The 24,139-nt window shown below is 52.9% G+C and overlaps 11 protein-coding genes across 11 annotated transcripts; 6 read left to right on the top strand and 5 right to left on the bottom strand.

The window, feature by feature from the left end:
* Positions 1-755: 755 nt before the first annotated feature.
* Positions 756-3,001, top strand: AYO21_02388 (hypothetical protein; the record flags this gene model as incomplete). The annotated part of the gene is made up of 2 exons (XM_022652367.1): positions 756-843; positions 1,083-3,001. The coding sequence occupies 2 exons, from the start codon at positions 756-758 to the stop codon at positions 2,999-3,001; spliced, it is 2,007 nt and encodes a 668-aa protein (XP_022515403.1).
* A 455-nt stretch (positions 3,002-3,456) lies between these two features.
* Positions 3,457-5,006, top strand: AYO21_02387 (hypothetical protein; the record flags this gene model as incomplete). Its single annotated transcript, XM_022652366.1, has 2 exons — positions 3,457-3,812; positions 3,896-5,006. 2 exons carry the CDS (start codon positions 3,457-3,459, stop codon positions 5,004-5,006), a joined length of 1,467 nt encoding a protein of 488 aa, XP_022515402.1.
* An 868-nt stretch (positions 5,007-5,874) lies between these two features.
* On the bottom strand, positions 5,875-6,730 carry AYO21_02386 (uracil phosphoribosyltransferase; the record flags this gene model as incomplete). Its single annotated transcript, XM_022652365.1, has 3 exons — positions 5,875-5,926; positions 5,977-6,507; positions 6,567-6,730. The coding sequence occupies 3 exons, from the start codon at positions 6,728-6,730 to the stop codon at positions 5,875-5,877; spliced, it is 747 nt and encodes a 248-aa protein (XP_022515401.1).
* A 787-nt stretch (positions 6,731-7,517) lies between these two features.
* AYO21_02385 (hypothetical protein) lies at positions 7,518-10,206 on the top strand (the record flags this gene model as incomplete). Its single annotated transcript, XM_022652364.1, has 2 exons — positions 7,518-9,884; positions 9,937-10,206. The coding sequence occupies 2 exons, from the start codon at positions 7,518-7,520 to the stop codon at positions 10,204-10,206; spliced, it is 2,637 nt and encodes an 878-aa protein (XP_022515400.1).
* Positions 10,207-11,503: 1,297 nt separating this feature from the next.
* AYO21_02384 (hypothetical protein) lies at positions 11,504-12,314 on the top strand (the record flags this gene model as incomplete). The annotated part of the gene is made up of 4 exons (XM_022652363.1): positions 11,504-11,558; positions 11,666-11,805; positions 11,876-12,004; positions 12,072-12,314. 4 exons carry the CDS (start codon positions 11,504-11,506, stop codon positions 12,312-12,314), a joined length of 567 nt encoding a protein of 188 aa, XP_022515399.1.
* A 697-nt stretch (positions 12,315-13,011) lies between these two features.
* AYO21_02383 (serine-tRNA ligase) lies at positions 13,012-14,775 on the top strand (the record flags this gene model as incomplete). Its single annotated transcript, XM_022652362.1, has 6 exons — positions 13,012-13,043; positions 13,102-13,202; positions 13,253-13,323; positions 13,393-13,554; positions 13,619-14,075; positions 14,129-14,775. The coding sequence occupies 6 exons, from the start codon at positions 13,012-13,014 to the stop codon at positions 14,773-14,775; spliced, it is 1,470 nt and encodes a 489-aa protein (XP_022515398.1).
* A 628-nt stretch (positions 14,776-15,403) lies between these two features.
* On the top strand, positions 15,404-16,439 carry AYO21_02382 (40S ribosomal protein S1; the record flags this gene model as incomplete). Its single annotated transcript, XM_022652361.1, has 3 exons — positions 15,404-15,417; positions 15,546-15,656; positions 15,791-16,439. The coding sequence occupies 3 exons, from the start codon at positions 15,404-15,406 to the stop codon at positions 16,437-16,439; spliced, it is 774 nt and encodes a 257-aa protein (XP_022515397.1).
* Positions 16,440-17,338: 899 nt separating this feature from the next.
* On the bottom strand, positions 17,339-18,515 carry AYO21_02381 (hypothetical protein; the record flags this gene model as incomplete). Its single annotated transcript, XM_022652360.1, has 2 exons — positions 17,339-18,140; positions 18,244-18,515. 2 exons carry the CDS (start codon positions 18,513-18,515, stop codon positions 17,339-17,341), a joined length of 1,074 nt encoding a protein of 357 aa, XP_022515396.1.
* A 481-nt stretch (positions 18,516-18,996) lies between these two features.
* Positions 18,997-20,788, bottom strand: AYO21_02380 (hypothetical protein; the record flags this gene model as incomplete). The annotated part of the gene is made up of 4 exons (XM_022652359.1): positions 18,997-19,855; positions 19,908-20,023; positions 20,091-20,171; positions 20,240-20,788. 4 exons carry the CDS (start codon positions 20,786-20,788, stop codon positions 18,997-18,999), a joined length of 1,605 nt encoding a protein of 534 aa, XP_022515395.1.
* Positions 20,789-21,344: 556 nt separating this feature from the next.
* AYO21_02379 (hypothetical protein) lies at positions 21,345-23,158 on the bottom strand (the record flags this gene model as incomplete). Its single annotated transcript, XM_022652358.1, has 8 exons — positions 21,345-21,402; positions 21,453-21,675; positions 21,731-21,961; positions 22,017-22,056; positions 22,112-22,432; positions 22,486-22,610; positions 22,664-22,870; positions 22,933-23,158. 8 exons carry the CDS (start codon positions 23,156-23,158, stop codon positions 21,345-21,347), a joined length of 1,431 nt encoding a protein of 476 aa, XP_022515394.1.
* A 120-nt stretch (positions 23,159-23,278) lies between these two features.
* AYO21_02378 (hypothetical protein) lies at positions 23,279-23,680 on the bottom strand (the record flags this gene model as incomplete). Its single annotated transcript, XM_022652357.1, has 2 exons — positions 23,279-23,576; positions 23,631-23,680. 2 exons carry the CDS (start codon positions 23,678-23,680, stop codon positions 23,279-23,281), a joined length of 348 nt encoding a protein of 115 aa, XP_022515393.1.
* Positions 23,681-24,139: the final 459 nt, after the last annotated feature.

Below are 24,139 nucleotides of genomic sequence, written 5' to 3'. Positions count from 1 at the left end.
CTCCTCTAACCATAGTGATGGCCCTCTATTGGTGCATGCAACTCCAAAGAAGACAGGTCAGGCGGGTCGTTCGCCTCACGCTCCCACAGGCCCTGAATCAATGCCCATCCTGGGACTAAAAGAAGCATCGGGGGCATCACCATCCCAACCTGCGTGCCTGCATAGCGCATCCATCCACCGACCTGCAACGCTATGCAGGTCCCCTGTCACCAAAAGCCGCCATAACCTCTACATCCGCTACTGCAACGCCAGTTGCGACGACCCCCCGGGAGCACAGATTTCTTCCCCCTCCTCCCCAGGGACTTGTACATGGGATTGCCACACTAGATCGATGGGCTTGATGTCGACATCGCACTGGTGCGAAGGCAGTCCAGTGGTCGCCAACACTTTGACTTGAAGACCTGAGCTTCCTTGCCTCAGCTCGAGCCTCGTCGTCGTCATTGGGGAATGCCTGCCACTTGACGATCATCTCCTCTAGTCATTCTAATCAAGTTGCACTACCAAGTCTGCGGACAGTAATTCAGTATTCAGCGCAACTCCACGGCATCTCCCAACCCTGAGTCTAACAGTCAAAGACCTGGTGCTCAAGTCTCGAAACAGAGACGTGAAGCCGACGATCGAGAACGGCGCACCATCAACCTGCTGCGCTTTGATGTAAGACTCTCGATACGGTACTCCTATAATCATGTTTGGAGTAAGTTGGGCAGCTGTCGGTAAGTTCAAATACGAACCATATCCACCTGAATTACGCCACGATGGAGCGAGGCACGCCTTTGGCATCCAAATGCCGGGGCCATGAAGTCCGAGATGTGTCAGAAACAGCTTCGTATACCGCACAAATCTGTACTGGCTTGACCTCAACTTGGGGGATGTCTGTTGCCCAGAATCTGCTGGTGATCAAGCCTCGGACTGGAGTTCGCCTTCAAGAGTCGGTGTTATACCGCCTTTTGATCGGGTTTTCCGATACCCCTCGCTCTCTGGTATTCTCAACCGAGACCTCTTTTCAGAGCGGCTGATTCTCCTTCATCGTCTTTTGTATATCCGAGCTAAAGATGGATTGACCACGTGCTGACCTGTGACAGGCGCTGGAGGTGATGGTCTTCTTGAAAGAGAACGAAATCCGCCGCCGAAGCCTATCCCGCTGGAATTTCCCAGTTATGTCCCTCCGCGCTGTAACAGTCCATTGAGTCGCCAACACATCAAGAACATCTGTAGAGAGCTCGCCGCGATTCGCAAACTGCCCGACATCCACGACTCCCATCTCGCGCATCTCAACATTGACCTGGTCCAAGATGTTCCACTTCCAGAGATGGTGCCCGATAAGCAATTCGAATCACGTCCACTCCTGTATGACAGCGATCTAACTGCTATGCTTGCGGAACTTGAGTTCGACAATGAAGATGCATACCGAGAGATTCTCCGACTCCCGCCTCTTGAAGGCAGGAAGAAACCCCGCCTAGCATACTCAAGAAACTTTTTCGCCAGTTTGGAGGACATGAGTCGATACTGGGACTATAGCAAAGATAACTACTACGAGGTCGAAACCAATGTCGCGGAAGGGCCGACCAAGGACACCGAGCACAAGACTAACAATGTCGGACAGAGTGCCAATAACACACCTGATATTGAGATGCAGGATTCTGTCGAGAATTCTCAGCGTTCCGGGCAAGAGCCTGAGCAAACGGCAGATCCAAGTCATTCCTCCGACATTCCGGCAGCTACCTCCACCATTGAGATACCTAGCCGCCCTAAGATGAAGCAGGTGTACAAGGGAGTGCGGCTCGGTAATGGCGAGCAGATGAGCCCTGGTACCCGAGTCTCTGCAGTGAGGAACCTTTTGAAGATGGCCGTGCATAAGTTCAACTGCCGAGATTACGACGTGAGCCCGAGAGAAAAGTTGAGAATCCACAACATTAATATCCCTTCTGTGTGCTATAATTTTTGCGTTGCAAAACTACCGGCTGATATGAAGCTTTTGAGGGCCAGGATGGTGGAAGGGCCGTTAATGGCGATTCACTGCAGACATGAGGTAAGATTCAAGTCGAGGGACGGGCTTCTAAATCCGACGAGTGATTTTGTGGGCGAAAAGTTTGATCTGTTCCGCGAAATTGGCGGTATGTTGATGCTCGCAAAGCAACGAGCACGAGAAGGACAGACGCTGTCCAAAGAACCGAGCGAGCATCAGTGGTGGGCAATCAAGAGCCGTTGGGGCGGCGGCGAGACGAGATGGGGACAGCTTGCCAGCGAAGTGTTTGAGGACGAAGATCCAAGCTGGAGTCCAGACGAAAGACGACTACAACTGGGAAAGCGGGAACAAGAGGAAGAGGAACGAAGAAAAGCGGAGGCAGCGGCTGCCGCCGACTTGAAAAATCTCCAGCCTGAAAATGCGGTGTCTGGGCCCTCGTCACCGAGCGAGAGACCGAAAAAGAAGAAGAGAAGTGGTGAAGCAGGCGGCTCGCCGAAAGACAAAGTCGAGTTTAAAGATGGGAGACGACTTATGTATGTCCCGCCCCTACGACGGAAGTGGTACCAAGAGTGGACGAAAGTCCGTCCAAATGGGCCCCATTGGGACGAGAAGTTGATCTATCGAAAAATTGGCAAACCAAGTCAGGATGAAGGACCGAGTGGCTGGGACGACATCTTCATGATATCGGCTGCGAACCATCACGCGTGCATTTTGAGAATGAGTGTGCACGAGGACTACCTGGACTGGCTGGAGTTCGGCAAGGAGGGAAGATCACTACCCGACTCGCAGGAAACTGCAGGCGACGTAAAGGCCGATCAGCGCAAAGAACATGTCCTATACGTCAGCAGAAGCCCGTGGCTGGATCTGTTCGAGGTTGAGCAAAGAAAGGAATTGCTTACCGCTATATGGAGAATCCTGAGCTGGATCAATCGACACGAGGTGCCACGAGAAGAGGTTGAGAAGATGGAAGCGCTCAAAATGTCACAGCAAACTCCTGCGGACGAACAAGATGGAGACCACCAGATGGAGAATTGATTCGCAGAGATCACTGGAAGAGGTATACAGAAGAGTAGCGATGATCGGATCAGAACATACGGCACTGCTTAGCGATAGCCAGTAGCTGATATAGCCGGTAGAGACTCAAATTCGATCGTACCAGGCAGGACATGGGTTTCAATTGTGGGAAAAAGGTCGACTCCCCCCTCCTGTTCAGCCTCGTCATCGCTTATCCTCGCTGATCTAGAGAATGTTGACCAATGAAAGTCTCTAGACTCTGGGCAAGGCTGAAGCTAACCCGAATACGAGAAAACCTCACGTCATACCCGGACATGCCAAAAATTTGTCCCGCCGCCTGCGTCGAGGAGTCATTGAATTTACTGTATCTCGTACTCTGTAACCCTGTCACTTGTTGCCTGTCTTTGTGTCCTCTTTGGTGTAACCGGCATTTATTCTCTCCTTTCGGGCAGTTGGATCTGCGAAAACCCTCCACTATGCCTGCCTCACAAATCTCAGAAGGTATTCGCATCCAGCAAAATGGCGAGTCGCAAGGCAGTCTCCGTCGCGAGGTTTCGCGCAGTCTCTCCATGTCCACCTCCCCCAACGATACCTTTCACCACCGCAAAGTCTCCTTCGGAGTCGATAATATCAGCGGGGGCTCTCCTAGCCTGAGGAGAACAATCACGGGCCCTCAACCCAAGCATCTAAAACCCTTCCGCGAGCAGGACGTCAAAATTCTATTGTTGGAGAATGTCAACCAGACGGGCAGGGATATACTGCAGGGCCAGGGATACCAGGTGGAGTGCTTGAAATCTAGCTTGCCTGAGGATCAGTTGATTGAGAAGATCAAGTAAGAAACAGATCCCAGAGCGGAGTCGAGTGACTTCTTTCGATCGCTGGAACTGCATACACTGACCCGGTTTTCCTATCCAGGGATGTACATGTCATCGGCATCCGCTCTAAGACGAAGCTCACTTCCCGCGTGCTAGCAGCAGCAAAGAATCTCATCGTGATCGGCTGCTTCTGCATCGGCACTAACCAAGTCGACCTGAAATATGCTGCGGCCCATGGCATCTGCGTCTTCAACTCTCCCTTCAGCAATTCGCGCTCAGTCGCCGAACTGGTCATCTGTGAAATCATCGCGTTGGCTCGCCAGCTGGGCGACCGCTCCAATGAACTGCACCGCGGGACGTGGAACAAGGTCTCTGCGAGATGCTGGGAAATTCGTGGCAAGACTCTGGGCATCATTGGTTACGGGCACATCGGATCGCAGTTGTCTGTCTTGGCCGAGGCGATGGGCATGGACGTGATCTACTACGACGTCGTCAACCTGATGGGCCTGGGTACCGCACGTCAAGTTCCTTCCCTGGAACATCTCCTCAAGGACGCCGACTTTGTGACGTGCCACGTCCCCGAGCTGCCGGAAACGATGAACATGATCGGGGCAAAGGAGCTGGAGACCATGAAGAAGGGCAGCTACCTCATCAACGCCTCCAGGGGTTCGGTCGTGGATATCCCCGCGCTGATTGATGCGATGCGCTCGGGTCACATCGCCGGTGCAGCATTGGACGTGTATCCGGCGGAACCCGCAGGGAACGGGGACTATTTCAACAACGAGCTGAATCCTTGGACAGCAGACCTGCAATCCCTCAAGAACATCATCTTGACACCCCACATTGGCGGGTCGACCGAGGAGGCACAGTCGGCCATTGGCATCGAGGTCGCTGAAGCGCTAGTCCGCTACGTCAACGAGGGCGTCACCGTGGGCGCCGTCAACATGCCCGAAGTCGCCCTACGCTCGCTCACCATGGACGAGCCGGACCACGCCCGCGTCATCTTCATCCATCAAAACGTCCCCGGTGTCTTGAGGAGAGTCAACCACCTTCTTGGAGACCACAACGTCGACAAGCAGATGACCGACAGCAGAGGTGACGTTGCCTATCTCATGGCCGACATCAGCAACGTCAAGGAGGATCAGGTGGCCGAGCTGTATGCCGAGCTAGAGGGCGTCAAGGAGAAGATTCTCACGAGAATTCTCTACTAAATCAACCGACTCGTGCCTTTCTGAGAGCGGTGGATGACCCTGTGCCACATGTACTTACCTACTTACTTCCTAACCCAGTAAACCCAACAAATCGAAAAATACCACCACCCATCAGGCCTCGAATCAGGGCCTCATGCAAGACGGAGGCAAATCAGCCGAAGGAAAGAAAAGGAAAAAAAAGATGATACGACCGGGTTTTGAGACACTCGTATTCTACAGGACGAAGATTGGGTCTCCGGGAACGACTAATACGAAATACACATGGGACGATTCGAAAAACAAAACAAAACAAAAGCAGAATGACTATAGAGGGACGGGCAAAAAAACATGGCAATGGACGAGCGCCTGGCGACATTGTGCGACACAGATACGGCTTTCAACAGCCAGCTATACCCAGGGAGTTCGGAAAGGGAGACGCAAATCTTGCTGACAACAACGGCTTTCCGTGATCTGAGGATTCAACAATGCTACAGGCTATGTAAATATGAAAAGCAGGAGCTGGGACCGGAAGATGCAGCGCTTGTAATGTTTGGCGGTCTCTTTCACAAAAAATATCACCTCATGCATCACTCATCTCCAGCCTTGCGTAGCTCGAGCTTCTTCTGTGGTTGGATCCATTATTCGGAGTAATATCAGCCAAGGGACCCTTTGCGTTTGTTGAGGATCTTGTATCGGTGCTATGCTCCCAGTGTCCGCACTTCCATATGCGTGATATCATTGTCGTTTATAGGCCATTCTCGTGGTTCAGTGGAAAGAAAGCGGCCTGCCATCTACCACGAACTAACTCTTTCCTATAACCTGGGTGACAGGGCAAACCAGGCCATCATGGCGAAAATTGTATTTCACTTGATCTTCATCTGCTGGTTCGTCACAGTGTATAGAAACGGTCGCCGAAATCTCCCAGGCCGGGGACGATGTAGCTGCATGAGTTAGTTGCACAGCTTATGAACAACTCATACGAACAACTCACTTCTGCTCATTGAGACCCTGGTCCACAAAAGCTGTGACCACTCTCACTTTGGGCACCTGTTTGGCAAAGTTCTCAATACCTTCTGGGCTTGCAATCAGATTCAAGAACAAAATGCGTTCTTCCGGGACACCTTTGCTCTTGAGCACCTCGACGGCCATGATGGCGCTGCCACCGGTTGCCAACATGGGATCCAGAAGCAGCACCCATCGGTTCTGAATATCCGGGGGTAGCTTGTCGTAGAAAAGCTTCGGTTTGCTGGTTTCCTCGTTGCGTTGGATCAGGATTTTGCCTATCCTGACTGAACGGCAACATTCTCTTAAACCCTGCTCCATTGACTCTCCTGCTCGCATAATCGAAACGCCACAGATCTTCCCCTCGAATTTTACCCCAACATAGTCCTTGCCAACAGGGGATGTGACGGTGTGTGTCACGACAGGAAGATGGTTGAGACCCTCCTCAACCAGAAGACGAATGATTCGATTGGAGTAGAAGATGAAATCCGCTCGCTGGGTGTTCTTGTCTCGAATCATGCTTGATTGAACAAGTCAGCCACTCTTGTCTCAATAACTCCAGATCTTTATGGTACCCACGTCAACAGAGCAATCAGCTGAGGAGTCTGGGGTAAAACATGGACATTTTCTTGCTCAACACTTTTCGAGACGGTGGCTGTAGGTTTTTCCTCCTCTGGACGATAAGAAGGGCCAACACCTATAGCGGGCGATTGCACCCCGTTGGCTCGCGGGACTGAAGCCATAAGCTACACGCAATGTATGTGGTAGACAACTGCAAGGACAAGGATCGTGGGTGCTCGCGTGACCTTGGAGAAGGAAGATCGCAGGTTATCGCTCAAGCTTGAGATAGTGCTTGTCTGCGTGGGCGGAGATTGAACGCAGGCTCGTTTCGAGGCTGGGATGTGGACAGAAAGTGAGGTGCTGTCAGAGAGCTTCAGATTTACCGGGTATGGATACAAAGACAGGCGGTCTGTAAGTCGGCGTCGTGCGATAGCATGCTGTGTTCATTCGTGGACATGGACGACCTGGTTTCATGGCTGGCGGCGAAAGGCACATGCTCTGGGGAAATACCGAAGATATTTGGGTGATTAAGGAAAGTGGTGCCGAAGCTTAACTACCAAGAGCTTCCAGGCGTGCTTCCCCTGCTTCTGGGCCTGTTATGCCCTCATGAGCCTCACTATTAAGCATCGGTTCCAGGCGCAGGTGAGTGCTCCCCCAGTGGCCGTTTGTTTATTCGTTGACATCACCCCCGCACCAAGATCACCATCCGGCGCTATCAATCTCCAAACCTACCAACTCATCGCAATGCATTTGACAACTGCTCGATCTTGAACTAACACAACTTCACAATAGGTGGGTGAGTTCACATGCGCTGACTTTGACATCAGAAAATGGCCATGTGTACTCTTCATCTTATCTGCGACATTTGAGATGTATGAGACAAACAGTCTCGTACCTGTCGCGTCTATCCTACGGCACCAGGACTTCGAATGAATCCACGACTTCTGCACCCAGTCGCCATTGGGCACTATGGATTTCCCTCCAGCACGTCGGAGAGGGAACCTGTACGGCAAAGGATCGAGAAAGGTCCGAATCCATGACCTTTTTGATGTCGCTGCGCGGACACCGATCGAAACAACAAAAACAACGGCGACGGATCCTCAGGACCGAATGCTTCCTCGATCTGCCCATGGATCTAGCACACCTCATAGTCAACTTCAAAATGAGCCAAGAGATGCAACATTAAATAATTCTGGGAAGAAAGAGGAGAGTTCCTCGACCGGACACGCCCAAGCACCCCTCGCGGCACCCGAATCCTCAGCCTTGTTCGACCTTCATTCATCCGAGGATGAGCTAACAAGTCTCAAAACAAAGCGCGGCTTGAAGAAGAGAAAAATAGTATCTGAAAAACCGAACCAATCGAGGAATGATATGGAGATCGACAAAGAACCCGAGGTCCTCATCCCCAAGACAAAGGGAATGTGTGTCCCAAAAGAAAATATCAATGAGAAGTTACAACCTAAGTCCGTACACGGAAATTTTGCACCAGACTCTTCGAATGCAGCCAACGTCGCCCCTGTGTTCAAGCTTCCAGTGAAAGGGGCTGCCACCAGCAGGTCAGCTTTCCGGGGGAAGCCAATGCCTCCAAAGGCGCCTCGCTCACACGGACCTCAGGTCTCCAACGTCGCGTCTCCGGAAGAGTCAGATTCATCTATCCGATCACAGCCGTCTGGTAGAAGCACTCCAAAGAGGAAAAGGCGTGATTCAGACGACAGTCTGGTCGCCTCGCCCACTCCAAGTGATCTGCACCTGACTTCCCTTCGTCTGACGCCTGACTCAGGTTCGCAAAAGTTCCACATTTCGTCCGAGGACGAGCAGATGGATGATGTCCCTCTCAAGCCGGCTAGAAGCAGCCGAACTAGGTTGATTGACCGACTGGACGCTCCGCGCGCCCGGAGCACCGAGATATCGCAAGAGCAACAGTCCAATCAAGTCAATAGCGGCACCGCACCACTTGGAAGGGTTTCAGAAGATCGCCAGGCAAAGGCTAGTCTTGATACCGAAAAGAAGCCACCCAGTACAGCCATTGCTGCTTCCTCGGGACGTCCAAGAGCCACTTACGCTAAGCAAAGGTCATACTTGAGCGAGATGGCCGACAGCTTGGAGAGCTATTCAGCGTCAAATAGCCAGCCTTCTTCGCAGGAGATATATTCTCAGGCATTGGCATTCACCAGTGTGACGTCGCAGATGGAGTTAGACAATGATGACAGTGATGAAGGCGACCCTTTCAGCCGGATCAAAAGCATCCACGAATTGAGACGTGGGGGAGCAATCAGAAAATTCGACTTGGAGCTGGACACGATCTTGGAAGATATTCAATCAGGTTCCAAGTCACGACGCATTCCAGGGCTTCTACAACTTGTTCCCAAGCTGGACGAAATCTCTTTCCTCCGTCATTTCCAAGACTCTGGTGGCCTTCAGCGTCTCCTAGACTGCGTAAACGGATCCCTGGACGAGGTCAGCGCGACATTGCTTGCTCTAGTTCTTCATTGCACAGTCATCGCGGAAAGCTCATCGCCAAAGGTCGTGCTTCAGATGTTGAATGCTCTTTACAAGCTACCTCCACGGCTGGTTTCGGAATCCAGGTCATTGACCAAACTTGCGAAAGACCGAAGTCAGAACATCTCCAGGATTCTTGTAAGAGATATTGCAGAATTCGAGGAGAAGAGGTCCAAAGGCTTAGGTCAACCCTACCTGGCTGTCAACAGAACCGTGCTTAGTTCTGTAGAATCTACTCTGCGAAATCTTATCCGGCTCCAGGAGCCATTTCCCAAACTACCACGAGGACTTCTCGACGCTATTCTCTCCAACTTTGCGACGATGCAGGGCATGGCCGAAGTGGGTGGTATGGTTAAGCAGATAGAGACCATCCGACTCTTGCTGTCAATATTGGAGATTGCCTGTGCCAACCACGAGCTGACCGGGTCTATCGTGGTGACTCCCCGTATAGCGGGACTGGGCGAAAGTGTGGCCAACATTATGAAGGAAGCTCGTCACTCGGAACCGCAAATTGAGCACTCGTGCCTTCGGCTCATCGTTAGCCTCAGCAACAATGATGCAACAGCCTGTGAGGCCTTAGTTGAGGGACGACTTATCGGCACCGTGTTTCGGGTCATTGATGACCAGTTTCTGGAGCTGGCAAGGCGTGCGACGCAAGAGCAGGAGGTTGACCATGCGCAACTTGAATCTGTGATTCTGGCTGTTGGATGCCTTCTCAATCTTGCCGAATGCGCAGATGGAGCCAGAGAGCGTATGCTGAGGCCGATGGTGGGCGGGCAGAACATGGTAGAGCGGCTGGTGGACATATTTAACCGCCATGTCGACCAGACGTCCGAGGTATGTGCCTCTGACTGAAAGTCCAAATTGCGGGATACTGACTACTACACAGGCCTTGACCATAGATCAGACTCGAATCTTAGTCGCCTTTGGATATATTTCCGCATTGCTCTGCACACTGTGTCTGAACCCAACTGCGTGCAAGCGGATCTCGCAATCTATCAAGGGAAAGGGGCTTTCAGCCTTGTTTGCAGCTGCAGATACGTTCCTCGACCATCTTCAGACGGTTGAGGCGGCACTTGGAGAAGAAGGCAGCTCTTCAACGGGGTTTACTGAACGATTCAGGGTGGTGCTCGAGACGGTGAAGCAGCAAGGCGATTGATGATTCCTGGGGTACGAGGACTGGCTATGATGAAAGATATGACATACAGTTACAAGACACCACATACGACATTGGGTACAGGGAATGAATATTGGGATATGTCTGGAGTCGATCACCATGGGGTTCGCATAGCAGAAGTCGTTGATACCCCCTGAGCTTTGGTTGTGCAGGATATGGAGGTGCATCTATGCCGGCATCATTGAGCGGGATTCGAGATCCATACACGTACAGAGAGACGCTTGCTACGATGACTTGAGGTGCAGAGGTGCAGAGGTGCCTGATACTGATCGACGCTGTCTACCGAGTACAAAGTACGAGGTATACTCCGTATATCCATCCCTCTTCATTCTCCCCTCCTCCACCCCTCCACCCCTCCAATCTCTCCCTTTGGCCCGATACAAGGCCCGCTTCTTCCCTCGGCCCCATCCAAGTCTTTTCACTCTTGTCACTATTGGCTGCGGGGAACAAATACTGCATATTAGTAGCGTGCAGGTTTCATGTATTGCGACAATTCCCCCCGCCAAACAAAATGCATTCCCGCCGGTACTTTGGATTATTCGTGGCCTGAATTGCTTCGGAAGAAAGTCAAACAACAAAAAAAAAGAGAGCCAGGCATGCTTTTCCCAATTCTCACATGGCTACCTTGTACAAGTCTCGCAAAATGTCGGTGAGGTTACGGCAAGCCACTTGGCCTGGGTAATGTTCGAGTATAGGCTATACATACCGTCTCTTCCCGATCATTATTGCCATTCCCATTACCATTACCGTCACCATCACCACCACCATCATCATAACACTACTACCATCACACAACCACCAACACCACCACCCACCCCTCCTCCATCTCGTCCCATCCATCGGCATCTCATCATACCATTTCACTGAATATCACGGCAAGAACCGCTCATCCGCAGCTGCGACACGACAAGACCAAACAAAAATAAACCTTGACACAGAAATCTAGTAAAAAGCTTTGGGTACCGAACAAAACTTGTAATCCCGCCGCCGCCCGTCATCACCCCAGTTCTTATTACATACTCATTTGCTCCATCTGGCCCGGTCGGCCTGTATTCGATTTCTTCCATGGCCTTACCCTGTCTGTCGCTTTCTCTCTGACGATCATTTCTTACTTGACATTTTGCCTCTCGAATACACCCTTTTTTTGGCGCTAGGAAAGCTGCCGACTGTTTTCTTGGGCTGTGACTTGGGATCCGAGCTGTTGTTGTGAGGGTTGTGACGCCATACTTTTGTTTTCCCCTTGAGAAAACAAACCTTCCCAGAATTTTTTGTGTCGAACATGGCTCCCTCGGTCAAGCAGCGAAAGATCGCTGTTCTGGGCAGTAGATCTGTCGGTCAGTCCTCTCCCTCTAGACATGTTGTTGTACACGGGAAAAGAGCCAGTAGACGGCAAGGGAAAGACGGCCATAGACTGACAAGTTTCCCTTTCTCGGTTGCGCAGGCAAATCCTCTCTGACCGTCCAATACTGCGAAAAACATTTTGTGGAAAGCTACTATCCTACAATCGAGAACACATTCAGCCATGAAATTCCCTACAAGGGCCAGACGTTTCTCACCGAAATCATCGATACTGCTGGACAGGTACGAGGCATCATGCTTCCAGAACAGGTGGCGGGTTTTTGGAGTGCGCTGACGTTTTGGTGGGACACAGGACGAGTACAGTCTCATGAATTCGAAGCTGTACATCGGTATACATGGCTACCTGATCGTCTACTCGGTGGCCTCGCGGCAATCCTTTGACATGGTGAGGATTATCCGAGACAAGCTCTTGAATCATCTGGTAAGCCACCCTGAAAGCCTCCCCCCGGCCTCTCTTGCAGGCTGTGCTAATGTCCCCGGTCGTCCAGGGTGCCGAGTCCGTTCCCATCATGATCGTCGGCAACAAGAGCGATGTCGACGCCAAAAAGCAGCGCAAGGTCACCGCCGAAGAAGGGCAAAAGCTCGGCCAGGAACTCAACTGTGGTTGGATTGAGACCAGCGCACGGAATAACCACAACGTCGCAAAAGCATTCGAGATGATGATTGCCGAAATCGAGAAGTCGCAGGAACCAGACAAGCCTGCCGGTGGTGGCAAGTGTGCGGTGATGTGAAGAGCAGCAATTGCACGACTCTCCAAGGCCCTCGAGGGGAACTCGGTGCCGCCTGGGGTTGATTAATTTCGAGGAGTTTCTTTCTGGATTTGGTTGTCTCAACATGTCGGAAGTGGTGGGTGGTGTTGTTGTTATTGTTATTACGCGGTCGGCTTCAGTTGGCGTTGGGGAGTAGCATGATAGACATGGAGATGTTTGGCTTTACACCGGGCGTCTATCGTGAGAATGTGTCAGTCACCCCCGGGCTTAAGCGAGGGGGTGGGAAGGTGAACGCGGCTCACTCAGAGACCAGGATCCTTCATTCGCTCGTCGAGCGAGGGAGGATGCTCGCTGTATCGGGTTCGCAAGATCATGCAATAGAGGAAAGAGATGGAATTGGCTATGACTTGGGCAAAGTAGCTAGGATAATAATATCGCCCTATACTTGGTTTTCTCCGCCATTGTGAGATCTCCGTCTTAGACACGCTGACTCTCTAAATATTGCATCTTCATCGAAGGGGGCCGTGGTGGCTGGCTGGCACATGTCGGAGTGACTCACGAGGCTCCGCAGGTTGCGTGGGGTGGAAGCGCGGGCACAAACACATTTTGTTAGGGGGTTCGACCACCTGCACCACACGTGCAGTTGAGAAGCGCAATCTACCAGCCTGCAGACTCCTCCATTTCTCGTGCTTGCCTTGCTCCCGATCCTCTCGTCATCATGATCGAAGTTCAGGACCTCATTGTCTCGAGGTAAGATCGCCCCTCTGCAGGTCAGCGTCGCAAATTTGGTCTCACCGGTTCCGTTTAGAGGGGGAGATCCCAAAAAAGTGATTGAGAGTCTGCAAAAGCGATACGCCCCCACCGAGATCGTCGACGAGGTCATTGCGCTCTGGAACGACGCCTATCAGAGTATGTCCCCCTTGTGTACCCGTGGGAACTGGCTCTAACTGAGGTTCTAGCACGGTACAAGGCCAGCCAGTTTGGCGCAAAGATCAATGCGGTCCAAAAAGAGATCGGGCAGTTGAAGAAAGTCGGTCGACCCCCTCCTACCCATGAATATTCCCGTGAACGTCCCGGACTGATGGGTTGTGATGTATAGGCAAAGCAAGACGCGGACCATCTGCTACAAGAAAAGATCAACTTGGAAAAGGAGAAGAAGAAGGTCGAAGAGGAGGCCGTAGAGAAGGAGAAGTTGAGAGACCGCAAGTGCAAATTGATTGGCAACTATGTGCACGAGTCGGTGCCGGTCAACGATAACGAGGTCAGTTGAAACCAGTCAATACCACACGACCGAAAGAATCGAGACTGACAATGAAGGGCAATAGGACTTTAATGAGGTGGTGAAGAAGTGGGCTCCGGAAGGCTTCACAGAAGAAAAACGAGACTGTCTCTCCCACCATGAGGTGATGACCCGGGCAGAAGTCTACGATGGCGAACGAGGCGTCAAGCTGGTCGGCCATCGAGGTTACTTCCTTCGCAAATGGGGTGTCCTGCTGAACCAAGCCCTCATCAACTACGGCCTACACTTCCTCGTCTCCAAGGGCTACGATCCACTACAACCACCCTACTTCATGAAGGCAGAGTACATGGCCAAAACCGCACAGCTGGAGCAATTCGATGAAGAGCTTTACAAGGTCGTTGAAGACAAGGACGCAGAGGACAAGTTTCTTATTGCGACCTCCGAACAGCCCATTTCGGCAATGTTCGCTGACGAGTGGTTGACGGAAAAGGATCTGCCCATGAAGTTTGCAGGCTATTCTTCGTGTTTTAGAAAGGAGGCTGGTGCGCACGGGAGAGATGCCTGGGGGTTGTTTCGCATACACCAGTTTGAGAAGGCAAGACTTTCCATCATTCCAAGAAACTCCCGCCTGCTTGTGCTGACAGGACGTCTATCCAGATCGAACAATTCCTCTTTGTCAAACCCGAAGAATCCTGGCAAGCGCTGGAAGACATGAAATCTATTGCCGAAGAGTTCTACCAATCCCTGAAGCTCCCCTACCGGGTTGTGGCGATCGTTTCGGGCGCACTAAACAACGCAGCGGCCAAAAAATACGACCTGGAAGCGTGGTTCCCGTATCAAGGCGAATATAAGGAGCTCGTATCCTGCTCAAATTGCACCGACTACCAGACGCGAGAGCTGGAGATCAGGTACGGACAGAAAAAGGGCGCCATCGACACGAGGAAGGGTTATGTTCATGCCCTGAACGGAACGCTGTGTGCTACAGAGAGGACCTTGTGCTGTCTGGTGGAGAACTATCAAAAAGAAGACGGCATTGAAGTGCCCGAGGTCTTGAAACGGTATATGCCACCCGGGACGCCGGACATCATTCCATACACAAAGGAATTGCCCAAAGATACGACCTCGGCAAAGGTCAAGCAACCACCCAAGCCAAAGGCAGGAGGCGCGCCTGAAGGTGGCCCCAAGCGAGACATGCCGGCGGCGGAGAATGTCGCAGACAAGATGAAGAACATGAGTGTGTAAAGAGAAGGCAACGACACAAGATACGTGTGAATTGATTTGACGAGCAACGCATCCATGATCAGATGAGAGGGATCATAGGCAAAGCATCCACAGCAGGGGAGGGAAGAGATAGATATTCTCACAGACTATCCAAAAGGGGCTTGTTGCGGTTGATACTACAGAGACTATTGAATAGAGTCAGCGCGTAAAATGAAGTCTCGTCGTGATCATGAAGCAATTAGAGTCGGCCGAATTGTTTCCCGTCATTGATCTTGTGCAAGTAAAAAATCAAACTTCGCCTTTTCTCATACTGTCGTGTTTAAAACCTTGATGACTGCGAGGCGCGAGAATATTGTTGTCCGTGGTATGTATTAACAGTGACTGTTACTGGTTGATATAGAAAGTGCGCGAGTGCCGTGAGAAGTGCTTCACCGTAGCAAACATCTTACGCCAAAAGCCAAGATGCTCCGCAATATTCGGTGCCAAGAGAATATTTCCGCCCACATACTGCGGTTGACTGCGATATCAAAACTTCTACCACCCCCATCGTCTTCTACCTAATTTCACCCCAACATCAGCAACTTTTGTGTGTTGCCTTTTCAATCGGACCCAGACAGCTTAATCCTGCGACAAGACACCCGTCGCAATCATGGCTGTTGGAAAGTGAGTCCAGTCCTCTACCCCCGCCCAGCAGGTCAAGTTGTACATTCTGCGCAAACGCACAACACTGCGCAGGGAGGCAGCGAACCTTGTAAAGACCAGGAACTGACGAACATTTTTGTGCTCTCCAGGAACAAGCGATTGAGTAAGGGAAAGAAGGGGTTGAAGAAGAGAACGCAGGATCCCTTCACCCGGAAAGATTGGTATTCGATCAAGGCTCCGTCTACATTCAACCAGCGAGAGTACGTCCCCCTCCAATGTACCCCAACCACCACCACTGCGAAGAGAAGGAACAAAAGGGAACAAGAGATGTCTACAATCACACTCTTAAGGGCTGCTCGTAGGGAATCATGCGTTGACATTTTTGTGTTCATAGTGTCGGCAAAACCCTCGTGAACCGCACCACGGGTCTGAAATCCGCCAATGATGCCCTCAAGGGCCGTATCTTCGAAGTCTCGCTTGCCGACCTGCAGAACGACGAGGACCATGCCTTCCGCAAGGTCAAGCTCCGGGTTGACGAGATCCAGGGCAAGAACTGCCTGACCAACTTCCACGGATTGGACTTCACTTCAGACAAGCTGAGGAGTTTGGTGAGGAAGTGGCAGACGTTGATCGAGGCCAACGTCACTGTCAAGACCACGGATGACTACCTTCTGCGGCTGTTCGCCATCGCCTTCACCAAGCGTCGCCCCAACCAAATCAAGAAGACAACATACGCCGCTACCTCGCAAATCCGGGCCATTCGCAAGAAGATGACCGAGATCATCCAACGCGAGGCCACCAGTGTCACCCTCGCCCAATTGACTGGCAAACTCATTCCCGAAGTCATTGGACGCGAGATTGAAAAGTCCACCCAAGGCATCTACCCCCTCCAGAACGTACACATCCGCAAGGTCAAGCTGCTCAAGGCCCCCAAGTTCGACCTCGGCGCTTTGTTGGGTCTGCACGGCGAGAGCGGCCAGGATGACGAAGGCCGGAAGGTCGAGAGGGAGTTCAAGGAGCCCGCACCTCTGGAGAGCGTGTAAACCGGCTGGGGATGTCTGGGGTTGCATTGCGTGTCACTATGAATAAATTCCAAAGAAAGAAAAAACACGAAAAGCACATGTGAAAACCTTTTATGAGCTCAAGGAGAGGGGGGTGATGATTGAGGAGGACGAGAGAGGCGCGCGCTATTCGACGTAGGCTGCTGATATCCTCGACGGCTCGCTGGTCCATGAATTGCGCGAGTCCAGGCTAGGACATTCGCGCCTCAGGATGTGTGCAATCTCTTTCTATCTCTCTTCTGTGGACACACAAGGAAGTAGGAGCAAAAGTGGAATGAGAGACGTGTCTGCCTGTGGTAGAAAGGGGGGGTTTTAGTTTTTCTAGATGCTGTTGCACAAGGAACAGAGTGTGGCCCGGCTGCCTTGTAGTCGGTGCATCTCCCCCAATTCTTCAACGAATACAATGGGTTCATTCATGTTTATGCTAGATTACTCGCCCCAGTATAGGCTGGCATAGGCATAGGCATAGGCACAAGGCATACATACGCATGCGTTCTATCCTGCCGTTAGGGCTTCTCCTTGACCACCAAACCGAGAATGAGAAAAGAATTCCCATCAAATTTCTACCAACCAAACCAGAGGAGCGTTTCACTCTAGCATTTCTATAGGTAGTATGTTGGTCTATCTATATGTATGTTACACATGTGACTGATGTGTTTGGATGATTGAGGTAAGGGGGAACCAGTGCATCATCATCTCGACGCGCCCAGTCAAACCGCGGTTTCTCTTTTGTCCTTGTCCTCCTCCTCCTCCTCCTCCTTGTGGCATTTCTTCGATGTCTCTTCTTTTCTCCTTCCCCCGAATCCCCTTTGACAACCCACCTACAGAACCAACATTCGAATGTTGCAGCAAGTGGAGGAGGGGGAGTGAGTGCGGGTCATCTATGTCTCGTCGACGACGCGGTCCACCCACTCGACCAGCGCGGCGCGAAACTCGTCAAACTTCTCGCTCATGACCCAGTGGCCGCAGTCAAAGTCGCGCAGTTCGAAGCGGGGGAAGAAGCGGCCGATGACGGGCAAGGTGTCGTCGGCGACGTAGTGGCTCTTTGTGCCCCGGGCGATCAAGGTGGGGCCCTTGTATTTGTGCGTGTCCGGGTCCTTGAAGGGGAAGTCGGCCAGGTTCGGGAGGGATTTGGCGAGCGTGTGTAGGGGGATGCGGAAACGCAGTTCCGTCGCGTCGTGCCTGTCCTTGTCCCTGCGTGCGCCGTGGTGCTGGTGCGACGAGTGCGCGGGGCCGCCTCCTCCGCCTGCTCCGCCCGGCTGGACGACAGGCATCTTGACCAGGTTCGTCAGGAGGAATTGGCGGATCGCCAGGTCCGGCTCGTACTTTGCGAGGATCTTGTCCGCGTCGCTCTGTCTCTTGGGCCGCGGTCTCATCTCGTCAATCTCTCTCATCGCGTCCAGGTACTTGCTAAAGTCCCCTCTCAGGGCCGCGTCCACGGGCGCGTTGTCCACCGGCACCAGCGCCGAGTATCTCTCTGGTCGACGCAGGGCCAGCGTCATGGCGACCTTGGCGCCCATCGAGTGGCCGACCAGTGTCGGGGAGGGGATTTTGTGCGTGTCGAGGAAATGCTCCACGTCCCGCGCCATGGCCGTGTACGTGTGCACGGGCGAGTGAGGCGAGTCGCCATGGTTGCGGAGGTCGATGGTGTAGACGGGCCGCGAGAGGTCTTTGGCTAGCGCTCTATACCGACAAGAATCAGAACAGGAAGTTTCCTCCAATGTGAACACCGCGCGACGAACTGTCAAGGGCGGGGGAGCTGTGTGGGTGTGAGGTGATTCCTTACTTACTCAGAGTCCGGTTGTTGCGCTGCGACCCGAACAGCCCGTGCATGATGATGATGGGACCCGGTCCTTTTGTCGCCGTCTTCTCGGGTGGATTGTGCCGGTGGAACGCCAGGTCCACGACGTCGTCGTCGCTGCCGCCGCCACCGTCGTGCCGGTGCTTTTCATGATGGAGGCGGGTGCTCGAGGGGGAGGTGGTCGAGACGTGTCGACGGCGCGAGGGTAGACAGGTGCGTCGCGGAAGGACGGGTCTGAGCTGCGGTATTGGGCGCATTGAGTCGCACAAAGGAAAAACAAGGAAGAAATGAGATGGGTTTGGGTGTCGGTTTATTATTGCCTTGGAGGGGACTGTCTCATGCTTGTGGGAGCTAATTGTATGTGATCGATTGATTGAAGAAGAGGGGTAGAAGCTGGTGTTGCTGGTAGATACATAAGCACCATGAGGTACTTGACTGACTTGTAGATTTACATGGGCGACCAAAAAAAAAAGGAGCGAAATCGGGCGGCGCGATGACGTCAGGGGTTCCGAGCCTTGCGGTGCCTCTTGGTGGCAGCCTCGTCAGGTTCCAGCTGAGATGCTGAACCCGGTGTGACAATATCCGCGCCGCACTCCAGCTACATCTCAAACAGCGAAGACGACCGAACGTTTTCTATCAGCCCCAGAACGCTGTCACGTCTGAACTGGACTTCTCGCAGATGTTGACAATTCCCAGCAGCAGATTCCCGCCATTACGCTTGTGGGACACGGACATCCTTCACATCTTGCCCTGCTCGACAGATTGCATCTCCTTTTGGTGTGACTCTGGATCTTCGCTTCTGACGGGCAAGTCCTCGGCAAATCTCGCGTCCTCCCCATCGGACTCAAACGGGTTGGATTCGATGTTCAGGTCGGTGCCCAGGTCCTTGCGCACGGCTTGTCTCCGACGCTCCCGGATCCGGGTCGCCTCCTCCTCCGACAGTGTGACCCCAAACAATCCCAGGGCCTGCTGGACTTCATCGAGGGTCGTGCGGGCTTTGCGTCGCGCCTTTGCGCCGCCCCACTCGATTTCCTCGCGGAGCCGCTCATTCCCAGAGTCCATGATGGCGAGGAAGTTGTCGCGCACGCCCCGCAGCGCCGAAATGATCTCGTCCGCAATCATCTCCTTGAACGCACGCATGCTGACGTTGGCGTTGTCCTGGGCGATGTATGCGCTGGATTCCCGCGACTCGGTCACGTGCCGCAGTATCTCGACCAGGTTGGATACCCCTGGCCGTCGTTGAGGGTCGAAAGATATGCCCGGCTCTGAATCCGTCACGGCACCTCGGAGCTTCGCGTGTATCTCCTCTGGGCTGTCGGTCACCAGGATTCGGGATTTGGGATCAGGGTCCGACTTGGACATCTTCTGCTCCGGGCGCTTCAGGGACATGATCCGTTTGGCAGGGGCTGTGATGCTGATTGGTACCTCGAATGGGTGAAAGGGTCGAAATGGGGGAACCTTACATATGACCGGCCAAGGTATTCGGAAGACATTTCCACCTGCGGATTCTCTGACCAGGGCATTGAAACCCCGGGCCAATGTCCGCGTAAACTCAATGTGCTGTAGTTGATCCTCCCCTACCGGCACAATGGATGGTCTGTTGAAGTTTCAGCGGCAACACTACCAACCAGAGCAAGAATCCAACTAACTGATAGAGCAATATATCGGCAGCTTGCAGGACCGGGTACGAAAATAGACCGAGCTTGAGCTTCGCTGTAGCTTCGTCGCTTTCGAGGGTGGCATTTTCGGGCAAGTTCAACTTGCTCTATAAGTTTACAGTTTCAGTCCTCAATCCGTAGGCGGCTAAACATGTGGAGAGGTTCTGCGCGTACCTTCCACTGAGTCATTCTGGACAGGTACCCTGTCGAGGCAATGGTACTCAAAATCCACATCAACGAGGCATGTTGCGGGACCTGTCGTTCGATTTCAGCTGATGAGGAACCTCCCTCCACAAAAATTTGGGGTCGCACGACGGCCTTACATCGGATTGGAAGAACAGCGTCGTGTTCCTGTTATTGTTCAAGCCCAGGGCCAGGAGGGCCGCGTACGACTCCTTGCGCAGACGCAGGCGCTCGGACGCCGGAGTCTCGGCCGTCAGGGCGTGCAGGTCGACGACGGAAAAGTACTGCTCGTAGCGGTAGTGCATGGCGAATTTCGGGTCGGTCGACTGGTCGTGCAGCCGCTTCCACTGCCGCAGCGCCCCGAGGTAGTTGCCCAGGTGAGGCACGCCCGTGGGCTGGATGCCGGAAAACGCTCGTCGGATGCTGCTGGATGACGGCGACATGCGCGCCCAGTGCTGCTCTATCTCGTCTTTACCATCATCATCTTCATTCTGTCCCGCCGTTCTTTCTTTGGCAGAGCCATCGCGCGCTGTCTCGTCGATGGACCTCCGAGGTGGCTTTCCCTCGCCCAGGGACACCCTCTTCACCGAAGCAAGCTGTGGCTGCTCGTGGCTGCTGAGCTTGCGGCGGAACTGGATCTTCCGCGGACAATGAAGCCTCACTGACGCACGCGCGAGGCCTCGGGGCATTTCACAGAACAAAGGAGTGTACGCGTCCCCAAACAGAAACGCCGAGTTGAAATTACAGGTATAGGAATAATACTAATTTACATGTCCAGAGGAGGACGAGGAAAAAGTGGTTGTCTTTCAGAGCAAAGGACAAAGCTCGTTGACAGTCAGGCGATTGGATCAATAAAATGCCGCGTTTCCACATTTGGATGGTCTGAAGGCGCCGCTTTTGGAACTTAATTGGATCCACAGCTATGGATTGTGCCAAGACTATATTTTCCGTACCCGGATTACATATGCGGAATGAAGCATTGGGTGCTCCGTAGAGACTCAGCCTTGTCCCCTTTGTCCCAAGTAGAGAGGAGGTAGAGACGCTGCCGGTGATGGACACGTTGATCATGGTGCTGTACACCAGTATTCACTGAAGCATGACACAACCCACTTGTCAGGCTGGATTCTGCCGTATGTCACAAGCACGAGCTTGGCCCAGCGACGCCCCTGGATGAAGAGGCCAAGGATTGTCTGCCAACAACACCATACTAGCCACGGCTACTTGGCAGGGCATCCTTCCTGCATCCTAGGCTTTTGACCATCTTTCTTTGATCAGATCCGCAGCCTTCTCGCCAATTCCGTACCTGCTACGGGGTCAGTATCAGCCAATAATATCTTGTGGAAGTCATCATACGCAGGCATCTGAGTGTGGCCACCGTGCAGAGTAGGCATCACGCTGGTGTCAGCCACACGGAGGCCTTTGACTCCGCGGACCTGAAGTTTTTCATCAAGAACAGCCATCTTGTCGCCATCCCGCCCCATTTTGCATGTCCCTGCGGCATGATAGCATGTGGTGGCCTCTTTTCGTACATAAGGCTCCCATTCTTCCCGTTTCGTGTAAGCATGATGTGTCAGATCTGGGCATGCGGTCAGCGTCATGCTCCTGGTCACGGGTGGCCGTGTTGTACATACCTGACGGCCACGACCCTTTCACAATCTCTTGTTTCGCAACCTTGTTCAGGTTCATGACAATCTCATTGCCGAGCCTGCAGCCCTCAGACAGGACCAGCATATCGAGCGGGTCGGCGAGATAGTTGCAGTCCACCACCGGGTTTTCTAGAGGGTCTTTGGACTTCAGAGTCACCGTGCCCCTTGACCGGGGTGAGAATAGCTCCGTGATCATGGCAAAGGCATGCTTCTTGTCTAAAGGTAGTCGGTCAGACTTCGTGGCTGCACCTGCGTACTCTCTTAAACTCACCAATGGGGAACTGATCATATTGCTTGGGGCCACCGTACAGCTTTTGACCTTGGTCAGCAGGATAAAGGAGCTCGGATGGTGTGCGGAGAGCTCACCTCAGTGGTGAAAAACTCAATGTTTGGCTGCTTGGGAGTCAACCCCATCGGGTCCCGGCCAGGCTCCCTCTTTGCTTCCTTCCAGAGTGGTTCATCTTTCAGGCGATCATCGAGCCTTGCAAAGGCGAAAGCGCCAAAGGGGAATGTGGAGAGGATCCCCTCCTTTTTCTCCTTGTATAGCATATATGCAGCCATGGCAGCGTCGCCGTGATACCTGGACGAAGGATTAGTTGGTGAAATCGCAGTCAGGCAGAACGTAGCGTACACAAGATGGTCGTTGGTCAGTCCTTCCTTGGTGACTTCGTAAAAAGCAAACACAATCTGCATCGAGTCAGCCCATGACAGGCTCTCGCTCGAAAGGAGACGCCGCCTACAAGATGATCCAGCAAGTTCTTCCCAACTCCCTGCGAGTCGACGAGACACTGGATGCCCAACTCTTCCAACTCAGCTTTGGGACCAATGCCCGACCGGAGAAGGATGGCCGGAGAACAATATGCGCCTTTCAGACATTAGCTGTCATCATCGGTAACCCTGGGTAGATCTGGCAATCACCTCCAGAGACAATGATCTCCTTTGTGGCCCTGACTTCTCTGGTGGTGCCATCCTTGCCGACGAGCGCCACGCTCGTGGCATGTAGTTCACCATCCTTCTCCTCAAAGTTGATTTTGTCGACGACCGTGTCAAGCAGGAGGTCAATATTGGTCTTGTGTTGATCGTTGGTGACAAAGTCGGCTCCGGTAGTTCTGATGCCCTTGTGGACTTTGCAAGCCAGGATCAGCTTCCCATCTACAACAGGAACCTCGTCGATGCGTCGTACGTACCAGTCCGGGGCACGTGGCCACAACCATGCGGAGTCTCGCCATTGCTGAACATGTCGTGGACCAACGGGAAGCCCATGTCTTCCATGCTTTCCAGTAACAAGTTGGAAATCGGGGCGAGATCGTGCGGCTCCGTGTGGAGCGGGCCGTTGTATCCGTGGGCTTTCTCGTCGGTTTGAAACCACGGTTTGGGATGGAACGTCTCGGCCTTCTTGTCATCAGCTGGCATGTCGTTTGCACTTGGTAGGATTCCCCAACCTTGCGCATGTACTTGAAGAAGTCCTCTCCGGACCACCCCGGAAGCCTGAATCACTGAGTTGAATCCTCCGAACCGCAGTGTTGGGGAGCCTTACTTCCAGTCATCATAGTCCTGCTTGTTGCCTCTGATACAGAGGGTTCCATTGACACCGCTAGACCCTCCCAAGAATTTCCCCCGACTCAGCTTGACTTGTCTGCCGTTGACGCCATCCATGGGCGGGGTGATCAGATTCCAATCGAGGTCGGAGTCAAAGTTCTTGGACCAGCCGCCCGTCATGTGGACGTTCTCGAGATCTTTGTTGTGAGGGCCTGCCTCGACGACGAGGATCCGCGCGTTGGCATCTTCGGCGAGTCTGCCCGCGACGACACAGCCTGCCGTGCCTCCGCCGCTACGATGACACAGTCAGCGGACAGGAATAAGTCACCAAGACAGCAATACTGACCACACGATGAAGTCGTAGTCGTTTTCAGCGACTATCCGGCCGGGAGACATGGTGAATGCTGGATGTTATGGCTGAAAAGGAGACAAGAGATCAGCAGAACCTGGTGTTCTTCATGAGGAACGACGAGACTGCGTCGTCTATACTCGGTCTATGTGTCTCATATTGACATCCTCCAGTGACCCCGTGGAATTATTCCACACAAACGCCCAGGGTTCAGGCGACCGGCACCCGTATCGAGTAGCTATGTGAGACTAAACCCGCGAACCAGCGCACCATGGGTCAAAGTGTGGGATGGGTGGGAGGGATCCATTGGGCCGATGCACGAAGGTTTTCACCCCGCAAAAGAACCAGCTGAGGCTGACTAGGACATACGTGGAGATGCTAGGTGAAGATACAGTAAAGTTGATGTGGGATTTGATGTGGAGATGGTTCATGCCGACTTGCTAAGTTGTCGAGGCGCAGATGCTGGTCGATGCGCGGAACAAATTCCCTTCTTCTTTCGTGGTCAT

The sequence above is a fragment of the Fonsecaea monophora genome, assembly GCF_001642475.1.
Source record: "Fonsecaea monophora strain CBS 269.37 chromosome Unknown Scaff10, whole genome shotgun sequence".
Classification (NCBI taxonomy): Eukaryota; Fungi; Ascomycota; class Eurotiomycetes; order Chaetothyriales; family Herpotrichiellaceae; genus Fonsecaea; species Fonsecaea monophora.
This window is presented reverse-complemented; position numbering and strand designations above follow the sequence as displayed.